Raw genomic sequence first — 15,409 nt, 5'->3', positions numbered from 1 at the left:
GTATACAATGCAAACCCATGAAAATGGTGAATATTGATTTATGTTTAGGGTCGCTGCCTGGAGATCGCCAGGGCACGTCTGGAGCCGGCGCTGGACGTGACAGCATGCGGCACGTCGGTGGCAGGGTGTTGAGGAGGCGGCCCCTGTCATACAATCAGCTACAACCCAACAACAAGAAGAACCACAAGCGAGCCAAACAACAGCAGGAGCTCTACTCGCTGAAGGTGCTGCGATGGACCGGCGCTCACTCAAGCGGGACGACCGAGGCAGCGCATGAAATGGACTGTGTCTATAAATGAAAACATTTTGCGCTTTTATTACCAGGTGACGAACCTCGGTCAACAAACGATCTGCTATCAACAACATCTGTATGCCGAATTTTGCAGGGAGTACCCAGAGATTCAAGTATCTGAACAGAGAATAACAGATGAATATCGGGTAATTATAAAAAATAATCTTATCCCAGAGACTAGACTCGATACCATCAGAATAGATCAAATCCCTAATGAAATCCGTAATGAGCAGGCTCCTGAACCTCTCATACAAGAAACTCAACCTGTTAATACGCAGCAGGACAATAACGAGTTGCATGATAACCTGGTAAGTAAAATGGCACGTGCCGTACAAGAGTTTAATGGGAAGAACCCTCTTAGTAGACCACCGCTACCAAAAATATAAACCATATAAAATACCAAAACTCTTGTAAGAAACTAGGTGCGCTGTTACAAATTGTGAACAATGAAGTCCTACCCAATTACATCGTCGAAGCTCATACATTGGAATATTTGCATATGCTGATTTACTGTAAAGCAACACAATTGCTAATGGAATGGGCATTAAGATCAGAGCAAGACGGGGTACTAATATCGAAAGGAATGATAGCAGAATTGCACCTTGGGAAAACCGGCTACTAGGAAAAATTGAATCATTGCGTAGGGACATTGGACAAATAACGGAATACATCCGAGGAATAAGAAGTTGAAAAATCATCAAGAGAACTGAAGAGATATTGCGGAACACTCTAAGACACTCACAACATAATCCGGAAAATAACATACCGCAACAATGCCTGGATACATTAAAACAAAAACTTTCCGTTTATTCAGGCCGCCTAAAGAGATACAAAGTAAGTAACAACCGAAAATGCGACAATATACTTTTTGAGCATGCAGAGAAGGCGTTTTATAGGAAACTTAATTCCACTATAGAAAATGAAAATAAATCATACCCAAGCCAAGAAGAAATTCATGAGTTCTGGGGACATTAACTTTCAACGCCAGCTACTCATAACACCAATGCTGGATGGATTGAGGACACAACGAACAACTGTCAACATTACAATAATATTTCTTACGAACCCTTTACCACCAAAGAAGTCTCAAATACTATCAAAGAGCTTCATAACTGTAAATCTCCTGGACCAGACCGAGTTCAGAACTTCCAGTTAAAGAAGTTTTGAAGTGTTCATGAGTGTTTGTCAGTACTGATTAATTATGTTATCTCTAATCCGCAGGAAATACCATCATTTCTTACATAGGGAACCACTTACCTAATACCAAAGGATCAAAATAACACCCAAGATCCAGCCAAGTACCGCCCGATTACTTGTCTTCCAACTTTGTACAAATTGGTCACATCCTGTGTAGCCCGGCGTATCTACCAACACTGTGCTCTAAACAATATCATAGAGCCTCAACAAAAAGGATGCGCTAAGGGCTCCATGGGCTGTAAAGAACAACTTATTATCGACTCAGTCATTTCTAAAGAGGCATACACCAAAAAAGGAACCTTTTTACTACCTTCATTGACTACCAGTAGGCCTTTCATTCATTGCCGCATGAATGGCTTGTAGATATATTGAAAATATATAAAGTCGATGATAATCTAGTTACCTTTTTAAAGCATATAATGGCAGAGTGGAAGACTAAAATTCACTTTCAAATACCTGGTGAAACCAATATCGAAACTGAAGATATCCCAATTAACCGGGCCTTTTCCAGGGGGACTCGTTGAGTCCACTTTGGTTCTGTTTAGCGATGAATCCACTATCTCAGCTACTGAACTCCACTGACTCAGGATTTAGCATTAAAAATAACAATACTGTTGTGGCGAAGCTTAATCATCTGTTGTACATGGATGATTTGAAATTAATAGCTTCCACTGGAAACCACCTAGATCAGATGCTAAAAATGTAGAAACTTTCTCAAATGATATCAGTATGAATTTTGGACTAGACAAGTGCCGTATACTAAATATAGTCAGAGGACAGGTTCAGCCCGGAGGTTTCGATATGCAAGAGGCCAAAACATCGAGGCAATGGGTGAAAATGTTATGTACAAATATCTCGGAGTAAAACAAGCGCGGAAAATTGACCATAAACAAATGACAACTGAACTAACTTCGGAGTTCGTGCGAAGAGTAAGACAACTAAATCGGTCATATCTTAATAGTAAAAATTTGTTTAAGGCATTAAATACATATGCCTGTTCGGCGCTGAGCTACTCATTTGGTATTATAAAGTGGTCAAAAACGGATATAGAGAGTCTTCAGCGGAAAGTAAGAACACTTCTCACAAAGGCGCAAAAACACCATCCACGCAGTGTAGTAGAGAGAACAACATTACCGCGATGTCAAGGGGGAAGAGGGCTTATCGACATAGGTGAGCAATTGAATAAACAGGTTGCTAATTTAAGAACTTATTTTCAGGTGCAGGCTGAGACATCTACCTTACATCGAGCAATTTGCGCAGTAGATGATACAACGCCGATAAAACCGAGGGAACAAGAAATGCGCATAAACCATCTGACTAAGCAAGAAAAAATGCGCATCTGGATGAGTAAACCTCTGCATGGGCGACATCTCAATGAGATCAGCCAAGAATATGTCGACAATACAGCGTCGAACTATTGGTTGACATCAGGAAAGATGTTTCCCGAGAATGAGGGCTTTCTACTTGCTATTCAGTATCAGGTTATTTCAATTAAAAATTACCTGAAATATATTGTTAAAGATCCTTAAGTCCAAAATGACAAATGCCGATATGGATACCAAGCCCGAGAAACTATCCAACATCTTACCGGGGGCTGCCAGGCGTTTGTCGGAACTGATTATAAAGAACGCCATGACTCAGTAGGAAAGATTATCCACCAAGAACTAGCTAAAAAATGGGACTTCTCCAAACCGACCATCTTCCTTATTATCAATATGTCCCTGACAGAATGCTTGAAAATGACAACTACAAGCTATACTGGGAGATGTTTAGAAATTGGTGTAAGCTATGTCGGATAGTTATTTTTTTATTTACCGTTAGCTTCTCCAAACTATTCTTTCTTATTTTTGTATATTTGTTATTAATTATAATTAAAATTTACTGTTGTATGGCATTTTAAAGTATATTGTTTAGGTATTGACGTGAACGTCACACACTAGATTATTGACGTAAACTTTACTTATTAAATTATTCGTACTATGTGCATAACTTCATAGAGATTTACACAAAATTAGTTATCACATACGTGATGAAAACAACATTAGTAAGCAAAAAAGAAAAATAAAACTAAGTTTCTGTATTTTTTCATCTTTTTTGCTTTTACGAATACCTCGTGCGTTGGTCTTCTGCGAAAAATTTGACACCACGAATCTTACTTGCAGGAATTCAAGCTCCTGATAGTTTTCATCTTCGAAGTTGGTTTTAAATTTAAGAGTGTTAGAACCTCGTAAAAAGTTAGCTTCCACTATGGGATTAATTTAAAATGTTTTCAGATGATCATTTTCATCTCCCTTTCGAGGTTTCCATTTCTTTTTTGGCCATTGGAATGAAGTTTGTACTTGAAGTACATTTAAATTTTTTCGTGATTTTCTTATAACAGACAATAAATCTTGAAAGTCAAATAAAGCTCTTGATTTTTTAATTTGTTGCTCAATATTACCATGAATACCATCAGCAGTCATGTGTGTATGACCTTTGGTAAGATACTTGAAGGTTATGTTGTTTACATGAGAAGTATGGGTATCATTATTTACCATAATCGCTATTGCAGTAAACAAATACCAGTTTTTATTTTGGGCACTGCAGTTATCTGCCCAAAAACAAAATTGTTTGTATCACGCTCTTCTTTAATTAAACCATATATTGCATCGATGATATTAGAAGCATCACGACCCCCAAATGCTGCATGCCAAACCATTGAATAGTTGGAACTTGATTTCTTTTTTAAAGAAGCGAAGATTTCATTAAAAACAACTAAACCACTTGTTAAAAAGACATCTTTCCTGGCATAATTAGTAACAATAACACTTTTTGCATGTCAAAAGAAAAATACTTAGTTTTATTAGTTTCTGGTAATTCTGCATCAATTTTGTAATATCTATTAGCATCATCTGCTTTCTTTTTGTGTGCCTCCCATTGAGGTTTAATGGTAAAAGAGACAACCGAATTATCTATGCATGTGCTGCTTGCTTCTACAAACTTTTTGTACTCTAAACAGTCAGAACATGAATCCATTTGAGGCATGTGTAAAGATATTTTCATTGTCTTTATCATTTTTCTGTAAGTTTCAATTTTACATATATCTGGGTGCTTTAATCTGAAGTCATTAAGCATGAAAGAAACTGTTAAACTCGACGGTAAATATCTAGTGAAAGGGCCGTTTTTTCGGCGGTAATGACTAACGCAGGGATTATAAGAGTTTATATGATTTACTATTATGTTCTTGTCACAGACATTACTGGATTTTTAACCTTGATTTTCCTTTACATATGCATTAAGTGGCTCCTTTTTGATAGCATATGATAATTCATTGATAACCGAATCACTGGTATAAAGAAATGTATTTAGTAAAGATAGTTTGCATACTGGCAGAAATTCGGTGTTATCGTTTTTACGTAAATAAAATACTCTTGTTTCATTTCACCTATATACTTTATTAGCAGCTACTGGAACTCTTCTACGCAAAACAGGTCTAAGTGAAGCACATTTTGCAAGCCACAGCCTTCGAGTTGTAAAATCGGCGTCCCAATATGCATTCCAAATATCTGCTCTGCATTCTTCGCTGAATTCAGAACAAAACTTCTTACACTTCGCAGTGCATATAGGCAAAATGGGATGTTTATTTTTGCTATCTCTACTTTTTTCTATAGCTGACATTTGTCTCCTTTTTTTAGGGACTTGGCGTTCAGTATGTATCCTTTCAGATGTCGAATCTGAATGATCAGCCGCGTTTTTAGGCTTCGAGTCAGGTTGGTAATCTGGGTCGGCAATGCTATCATCGCTATCCTTATTTGAAGATGAAAGCTCTAAATCACGTCTAAGCATTTCATAATTAGTCCCTTCAGGGTAAGTATTATTGCTATCAACTTTGGAATAAATCGATTGCTCGTCCCTAAAACCAAAATAATAATGTGAAGAAAGTTCTATATTCATCAGAAATACACGAATATTCGAGATAGTGGATGTAAAGGATACTATAATTGACGATATAAAAACAAAGCAACTAAGATGGATCGGCCACGTACAACGTATGAAAGACGAAAGTTTATCCAAGCAAGTACTACGGTGGGCACCAAAATGACGTCGGAAAAGAAGAAAACCTAGGAAAAGCTGGATAGAGGGAATTCATAGAAAAAAATTAGAGAAAGAGGCTTGAACAAAGACATTTGTTACGATAGAAGACAACGGCGATTGGGAATCGGAAGACGTCGTAGAACGTTATGAACCGATTGTATATAAGTTCCATATTATCTGCAAACAATTTCTTACCTTTGAGTATCATTTGTGGATTATTCTCCCTAGTCATTCTTGTTCTAATTTCGACACATAGCTAGCATTAACTGAATTCTTGGATTTTTATTCATATTTGATAATTATTAATCACTAACGGTAGAATTTTAAAAGTCTATTTTAAATAACATAAATAAGTATGTATAATACACATTGCTACAATATAGCAATAAACTATAATTTATGCAGACAAATTTGTACTTCACTTAACACAATAACAGAACCTGCAAGTTGTGTTACTAGCGGACTTGACAGTGGCAAGTGCAACTTTGCTAAAACGTCGTCAAAATAATATGGTAATAATAAGATATGTGAATATCATCATCATTACTATAGTAATTATAAAGTTGTAATGCGCTTAGTTTTATTATATACATATGCACCCTAAACAACTTGTCATAACTTGATAGAGAAAGTAGTTTTCTCTAAATTTGCGACATAGCTTATAGTTGTAATTCTCAGGCATATTGTCAGGGACATATTAATAATAAGGAAGTTGGTTGGTTATAGTTATTTAACCAACAAGTGTATTAATAAGGGCCATTAACAATTGAGATATTTTAGATAATGTTCGAGATTGTGAATCGCCATTTTAATTCAGTTCGTTACAAAACTTTTCTGTCGACCGTACTTTTCTGAAATAAAAGATATCTTAGTTTAAATTTTTATTCACTTAACGATAAACAACAATTTTTTCAGCTTTCATTAACTTTATTCAAAATTTAATTTTCCTTGGTGGTAGTTTTAATATTGTAAACATTAATATTCGAAATAGTATAATTACTGAAATTAAAGGAAGGTATTGATAAATGATTATTTGCTGTATAGCATTTTGACAAATTTATATTTAAGTCTTCTTGGACCTCTGTAAATTCTGTGATAGAATTCTGCATAGATATATCTATATAACCTTCTACAGCAGTCGATTTCCAGCCTCCTAGTCTTTTAATAGCTGAAAAGTCTGCACCACTGTCACACAGTATTGAGGCAGAGGAACGTCTAAAACAATGCCCAGTTTAGAGATGTGGCTGCTCTAATTTTAAGAATTTGGCAATAACGGAAGAAATTTTGGAAAACGTATTTATGCCAACTGTGTGGAACATTTGTTATTTTTATAAAAAATGAAAAATCGTTTATGTGGTGTGTGTGCCGGTCTTAAAGAAATATAGTTTTTGATCGCATTGAGAACGTTATTTGCTTCATTATCTGCTATGGTAAATATATTTGTTTGTGTTTTTGATACTTTTATTGTGACAAGAAACTTTGACCCCAAGTCTTGAACGTTATTTGTTTCTAATTTCAATAGTTCTTCCTTTCTTAACGCACCAGCCTCTCCGAAAATGCAACTATATCAACTCAATGCAACCTACAAAATGAAATGTTATGAAGTACGAGTATTAAATATATAAACTTAATTTACCGGCTTACCTTTATCATTAGAAACACGTCGTTAGGAGCATCAGAGATGAATTTCTGGACTTGCTCTTTTTCAAGTGTTTTTGATTTATGTGGTACATAACCTGTTCTTTTTTTCTTGATAAACATAATTAACTTATTATATTTAGATATATTAATGTTTGATTTTAAACTTAAGGTTGATTTTAGCATCGAATATTTGGACCACAAACTTGCTATTAGTCCTTTTTTTGCAATGTTTGAAAAATATAACAACAATAGAGATTCTGAATATCGTATTATTTTTCTCTCGTCACACCATGCAATAAATTCAGGGTATGTTTTTTCGTACAACACTCTTCTTTTTTCAGGCAGTAAACTTAAAGATATTTCATTTGCAGTTTCTGCCACTTCCGGTGGAGTTAAATTAAACTCTTCGTCAATATCCATCTTTTGATTTTTCAATTACACAGAATTTTAAACAATAAAGTAACTAATGACATAAAATGACAGATAGTACTAACAGCGGCTACTTCATTTTAATTTTTTTAGTGGGAATATAAATAGGTATATGTTTGGTTGCCTACACCACAGGTGACTGCCAATCACAGAGCGTTTAATTAATTTATGTAAGCAATGTATGTAGTGTTGCCTATAATGAATTCGTTCATTAATAGAACATCATTCATTAATGGGGGTCATTAATCAATGATTTTAGGGTGTTAAAATATATATATATATATATATATATATATATATATATATATATATATATATATATATATATATTATATATATATATATATGTATATGTTACGAGCAATGTCCGAAATTGGACAATCCTAGCATTGTACAGAAAATCTTGCCCACTTCTAGCATTGCACCCCTTTACTGTACAATCTACGAAATATATATAATCGTCGGACTTTGTATAAAAGAATTGCTGTACAATGTTCGAATTTCAATAAGTAGCCATGCGTCAAAGTTTAAGATAATATATCAGATATCGATTCATATCGATTTTTACAATTATTCCCCATTTGTTATTAACGACAAACAAACATCAATTGAGGTTATAAATCCATAATTAACCAGCGTTTTTGACTTTTGGATTCGTAGAATTAAATTATTTTAAATTATCATACATATCTCTTGAAAATCTAAGATGTTTGACAAACATCTTCCCTATATTATGGTGATGTATCTATCTCTTGAAGCTTTGAAATGTTTCACGAACAATATCCCTAATTGTAGAACAATTTCTTCTTCGATTCGATTTTTCAATTTTTGATTTGGTGTGTCGCTTGTCAATAATAATCGATTCGAACCTATGAACGTGTCGACAATTATTTTGATTATTTCGGACATTGTACAGTTTGGGAGTACAATGCTAGAAGTGGACAATAATTTGTGTACAATGTTAGGATTGTCCAATTTCGGGCTTTGCTCGTAACATATATATATATATATATATATATATATATATATATATATATATATATATATATATATATATATATATATATATATATATATATATATTATAGGTAATTCTTACCTATAGGTAATTCAAGTAATTCTTGTAGTAAGATGCTATGTTATCGAGATAGCCTTGTCTGACTGTATTTGTATGACGTCCATACAAAGTCGTTTTTCCCATTCAGCGTGTTTTTCTACGTTGGATACATGGTGTGCGAATTTATTGTTGGCTTAGTTTTACTGGTTTTATATTATTAACTAAGCCAATTATGTGGTGTAAAATAGATGTTTGGGAATACTTCTGAAAAAAGTTTCTTAAATTAGCAAGTTGTTTCTATAATTGCTTGCCTATATCTATCATAACTGGGATGGTTCTCAATATTTATGCTATTTTTATTTGAACAATGAACCTTAGAATTATTAGGATTTTAAAATATTTTGTTTTTTATTAATATTAATCTCTTCTGAGAACACGATATCTTGAACGTAAATATTAGCCACAATAGAACTCTTAGGTCGAGTGGAAGGGTGTTAAAGCGCCCACTGATATCGAACCTAACGTAAATATTATTCGAGGGATTGTTATGTTGGGGGTATTAGCGGAGGATCTTTGCCATAATTCTATGTTTGCCGCTGAACATCTCCAATCCAGCGGTGGGGCACTTGGTTTACTCAAAAGTATACAAAATATTTACCAATGTTACTTTGCAATCAAAAAACTCAAAAGTTTTAAGTTTACATAAAGGAAACATGTAAATTAAATATATAAATAAAAAATAATATATCAACCGAAGACTAAAATTAAAAACAATTGCTGATAAAATGTCAGTAATTGCTCAATTTCCGTATGAGCTTTTGTTATTTGCCCTTTCGAATATGTCTGACAAAATGAAATCTTTAAAAATATATAGGTACTAAAATATATTTTCGTTTTAAATAATTTTCTTCATGATTAAATTTGTTTATTTTTTGTTCTTTTTTTTTAGAAATGTCTTACAACTCTGGATCTAACGTCTCTGGGCGTTGGAAGCTGTGTGGGGACGGGCATGTATTTAGTTGCAGGGATGGTGGCTAAGAATGTCGCCGGTCCTGGTGTTGTTTTTAGCTTTATCATTGCAGCCGTTGCAAGCATATTTTCCGGTAAGTAAAATTCTATTACATATGTATTTTTATTCTGATATAATTTGATACAATTTTTTTTCAGTACTTAAGTAAATTGTGCTGAATTTATTGCTGTGCTCTTTGTTAAGGGGTTCCTTAAAATTGTGTTTCATTTTCTAAGGGTACAGGATTGAAAAAGGTTAAGAAACGCTGATATAGAGTACAAACTCTCTCATCTATCTTTTTTATTGCCTTTATTTGAACATGTATTTCCAAATATTGTGATATTAAATTTGTTATAGTACTTTTTACTCTATTAATATTTGTTGTATTTATTGTAAGTCCGGTTATGATCATGTTACTCTTATTTTTTCCATTCTCTTACAGACATTCTTAAAAAATATTTATTTCTTTTTCCATCTTAGTGTTCTCCTTTGTTCCTCTACCATGATCATATTGTTATTAACATGTTAAAATTTACATAAAAACATATATATATATATATATATATATATATATATATATATATATATATATATATATATGTATATATATATATATTATACAAAAATACAAACAATTAGACTATAATAATTATAATAATTACAATAAAATATTTCAACTATTACCAAACTCAAACTCAAATTAAATATTAATATAATATACATACTGCCATAAGTGCATATTGTAATAATACTCTCTTTATTTCAGATCAATAACAAGCAAAATCAATTAACTCCTTTTCCTCTTTTTAAAATCCTTAATTGCTGTCTAAGTACGTAACAACATATGTAAGTTGTATAAATAAGATGATTTTTAAATTTTCTGTACATCTAATTAGAGATTAAACTTTCAGGAACACGATCTCTTTCAAAAATCCTCATTAGTTTTTTCCTATTTTCCACAACTCGAGGTGTAATTTAAAGCAATAAAAACTTCAATTTGTAACTCACTTTAACTTTAATGGAAAAGGATGTAACTCACTTTATGTGATGCTTGTTATAAAAGGGATATTGTTCTCACTAGAGGGTTGGATTTTAATCCAAATTTTTTAAGATTATTTGAGATTATCTTAGAAAACAACATTATATAGTAAATATTTTACTTTTCGTGTCCTCTTTAGTTCTAGTCAAATTGCGAGCTTCCAGTGTTTTACGACATCCAGGACTCTTTCGTATCCCCTTTTTAGTACAGGTTCATCGTAGCTGCGTTCGCACACCTGCAGATGGTCATTGGTTTATACAGCGCCACAGTCGTATAGCTAATTTTTAACTTAGCCCCACTTTTTAAGATTGTACTAGCAGCGGATTACTCCACTCTGCCTGCAGAGAGTTTAGAGGTTTTCACATAGAGAAAGATAGGTTTGGTCGGGCAGGTAGTTCCTCTTTATAATCGAATAGAGATTGTGAGTCATGTCGACTCGATAATTTTCTATTGTATTTGCATTGTGAGGTCTCCAACTGTTTGGTGTGACATTGGAAGCTGCTGTGTGACTTTAGTTGGGCGGGTTTCTCGGCGTAATAAGGCAGGGGGTGACGGTAGTCTTTTGCCTTGTTTGTCTTTATCGCTTCTGTGGCTACAGCTCTTTATAGATTTTAAGGACTGGGTAGGTCTAAGGCACTCTGTGATTATTCGACCGATTTTGTGTATATATATTGTTGTGATCTGCTTTATGATGTTTTATTATTAATTAACACTAATTTAATTAATCCAATTATTTAATTAATTAATTCACTAATTTATGCAGAGTCATACAATTCAACTACTATTAAAAATTCTCAGGGTGCCTTTTTAATTTTACTTTAATCAGTTTACTTTATATATCTCTTCTAGTGGGTTCAGAATCTCCTAGTTGCTCATAATCGGGATAGAACAGGAAACGGAACTAACATTAAAACAACATAAATATGCATACAAATTATTATTTATTTTCAATAAGCAATACGATGAATGTTAATAAATAACTTTTTGTGGGCAATTATCTTTCCAAAACAAACTCCTATACTCTAAATTTTAATTACAAACTATCTATTGATCTGTTTTATAATAATATCTACTAAAAAAAATTGACCATATAAAAATATAATTTATTCACAAAAAAAATAACTCTTTGAAACTTGGAATCTTAGTTCGTATGCTTATATTTGATTTTATTTTTAGAATATCTTAAAATTATCTTTCATTCAAATTATTTGACTGACCTTTAATTTTTTTACACCAATGATGTCTCCTCTCGATCAAAACCACAGTTCCTTCCTTGATTGATTATGTCCGGCTACCATCAAATCTTTCCCGTTCTCAGCATCGATCCAAACCGCATACCAGCAAACTACTCCTCCGAAAAACACAAGCCCAAGCCTCTTTTGACCGATATTCTTTATTCACAAATTCTCCTTTCTTTCTCAATTTTATCTCGTGGACTATGCAGACTTAAAAGAGGTATTAATCTTCTCAATTTTGATCTGCTCTCAGCTTCCACCTTTTTCACTAACAAACGAAAACACTGGTACTCAGATTGACTACACGAAAACACGTCTTCTCTTCTGGTCTGCCGGTAACATAATAATCCTTTCAATCTCCCCAGACAACCTTCTCAACTCTTTCATTCCCACCATTCCTTTTTAACCAATCATAAGCATTCATCTTTCCCACTTATTTTCGATTTAGAAAATTTCCAACATGATATTTCAAACAAATAAACTACTTTCACTCAAATTACTTTTCAGCAACCATTAACAATTTTACCTTTTTCAACAGAAATAAGTTTCCAAATTTATTTATTTATTTACTTTCGAAAAATGCCCAACGCAAAATACAATTACAAAGTTTATTCCTTAAATCTATAATTATACGGGTTCCATTGTCCTTTCACTATTCACTCAGTCTTTCACGGAACAATGTTTTCTCTTATGGTCTATTACAAATAAGTACAGGGTTGTATTTTAACTTATATGCCCGCGGTATATTAAAATAATAAAAAAACTCTTTATTCTATTTCTGATCGATAAACTAATCCATAACAATATATACATATATATATATATATATATATATATATATATATATATATATATATATATATATATACAAAAGATTGTATATACACATATGTAAAAGATTAAATCTTTTAGCAAAAGCTGCTATCGCTTTGTTGAATGAAATGGCCAAATATATGGCCTAGGAGGAAAAATTCGTTAAACTTTCCGTGCTTGAATTGGTATCAATAAAGTGTTATTAATCCTTTTGGCCTATCGTAGCCTCATCAGATACTTGGGCTGATACAAATCCAAACTCAAAAAGTCCTAAAACTTGACGACTGCAGTTGTTAGCGTACAGATGTACTACCTGCTTTAGTGGCCATGAACGAAAACGATATAATAATATCATTTTTTGTCCTCTGGGCTATGCGAAATGTGTAAAAGATTAAATCTTTTAGCAAAAGCTGCTATCGCTTTGTTGAATTAAATGGCCAAATATATAGCCTAGGAGGACAAATTCGTTAAACTTCCGTGCTCGAATTAATATCAATAAAGTGTTATAAATTATTTAGGCCTCTCCCAGCCTAATCAGATACTTGTGCTGATATAAATTCAAACTCGGAAAGTCCAACGAATGTCTCCTAAACTTTAACCACTGCAGTGGTTAGCGTTCAGAGGTGCCACCTGCTTTGACAGCCATAAACGAAAACGATATAATATCGTTTTCTGTCCTATATATATATATACATATATATATATATATATATATATATATATATATATATATATATATATATATATATATATATATATATATATATATATATATATATATATATAAACATTTTAAACAATATATAGAGTGTTTTGATAAATCTATCTGATATACTGATGTGATTCTTAGTCCAATTTCTGAAGACACTTTATTCCCCTTATTTTGTTGCTTTTTCATCGAACGCTAGATTTTTTATGTTCTCGAGTCTATTTCATCTCTGCTTTATTGTTAGTCTTCATCTAGCTCTGTCTTCTCTTGCCTAATATTTTGTCCTCGAAATATTTACTATCTACTATCTGCTTATCCACTTTCGCCTTTTTGTTGCGTACTGAGTGGTTACTAATTTTAATTAAGTTCGGATTGCCATTGTTCATATTTAAACATATCGTCGCCTGAGAATTATACTGTTCTATATCCACTTTTTGGCAGTTTGGAGTTATATACATAGAAATTTTTGTAAAAATTAGCTCGTTCTATATCCATTGAAATGATGATAATATTCAGAACCAATTAAAAGATTTCAGTAACATTTAGTTCTATATCCCGTATGCCTCAAAATATTTTTAAAATTATTTTGTTCTATATCCTTTTTAACTTTTAGAATAAATACGTTACTAGAATTATAGTGTTCTATATCCATTACGCATAATGTGCTTAATACCGGACTGTACGTGTATGTACATCATGGCATGTTGGTAAATGATCTATTGTTTTTTGTAAAAAGTGAATAGTAAGAAAATGTATTTAAACTAAATAGTAGTGGGTATTCCTGAAACAATTTAAGTAAGTACGTTTAATATTATTGTGTTGATTTAATCATCCTTATTAAACGAAGTTAATTAATAACACTAACATTTTAACAATACAATACAGTTACTGATACAAACGATAATTAAAAAAAAATGATAGTGTAGAAATTTTCCCCTCCCTCGCACCATCAATACACTAAGATTTGGTACGCATGTTATCCTGCATATTTATTTGAAGTAAATATATAAAATTCGGATTTGCTAAGAATTTCAGATTAAAAGTGACTTAAACCACATATTTTTTTAATGCCAAAAGTATAAATATATAACCAACAACACAATTAAAAGAATCATAGAAAAGAACATACCACTTCACATAATTATCCTCTTTCTGCTGTAACTAAATGAGAAGCAAATTTCAACTGATTGATAGTCTTTTGTCTGACTGTTAAGTATACCTATAAATAATTAGTTAGATTTGTAAAGAAAAAAAAATGGGAAAATATCCATAACATAATTTAAACCTCAGAAGTGTTGACTGATTGATATCATACTGTAGTGAAAAAAAAAATATAACTATCGTTTGTACAGTCTTCAGTACGAACTACATCAGACTTATTGGCCTCAGCGACTTCGCTTTTTTACTTCACGGTTTTGCCAGCTCTGGCTTATAAACTTTCGTACTTTTTGATATGTACCCAGTTCTAACATAACATGTAGTGTCATACATTAGAACGACTAATTAAAGTTCAATATTATTTAAGTACGCTTCTACTGTCTTTTGAGGGATTAATGGGTTTACTGCTCCAAAATAATAAGCACTTACTGGTACCAAGTCTGTGTAGGTCTTACTGTCCATCGACTTTCTTTTTTTATGTACAGCTTAGTATTCATCACCTGACGACTCATGTCATAAGCAAGCAGGCTTCGAGAGGACTGTAGTTGGCATATGTGTCTAAGTCATCTAAATTAATCAGATCCATTAGATAAGGTGGAATACTTGGAGCAGGACTTGAACCTAAAAACATTTTTGTCATCTTCTATCGAAAAGAACACTTTCTGTTAAACATCAACGGGAGAAAAGGTACCGTTATCTCTTGTTCTAATGGTAACAAAAGGGAATTTTCAACAGATCATAATAAAAGTCAAATTT

At 32.6% G+C, this 15,409-nt stretch overlaps 1 protein-coding gene across 1 annotated transcript in view; it reads left to right on the top strand.

Moving 5' to 3' along the window:
- LOC140451901 (solute carrier family 7 member 14) overlaps nucleotides 1-15,409 on the top strand; it is an 812,989-nt gene that overhangs the window by 431,821 nt on the left and 365,759 nt on the right. Inside the window, exon 3 of the mRNA XM_072545857.1 lies at nucleotides 9,640-9,793. Within this exon, the coding sequence (XP_072401958.1) occupies nucleotides 9,640-9,793 (154 nt within the window). The remainder of the gene's footprint in view (nucleotides 1-9,639; nucleotides 9,794-15,409) is intronic.

Source organism: Diabrotica undecimpunctata, chromosome 1, assembly GCF_040954645.1.
Source record: "Diabrotica undecimpunctata isolate CICGRU chromosome 1, icDiaUnde3, whole genome shotgun sequence".
Lineage (NCBI taxonomy): Eukaryota > Metazoa > Arthropoda > Insecta > Coleoptera > Chrysomelidae > Diabrotica > Diabrotica undecimpunctata.
Note: the sequence above shows the minus strand (reverse complement) of the source record. Positions and strands in the feature narration are given on the sequence as shown.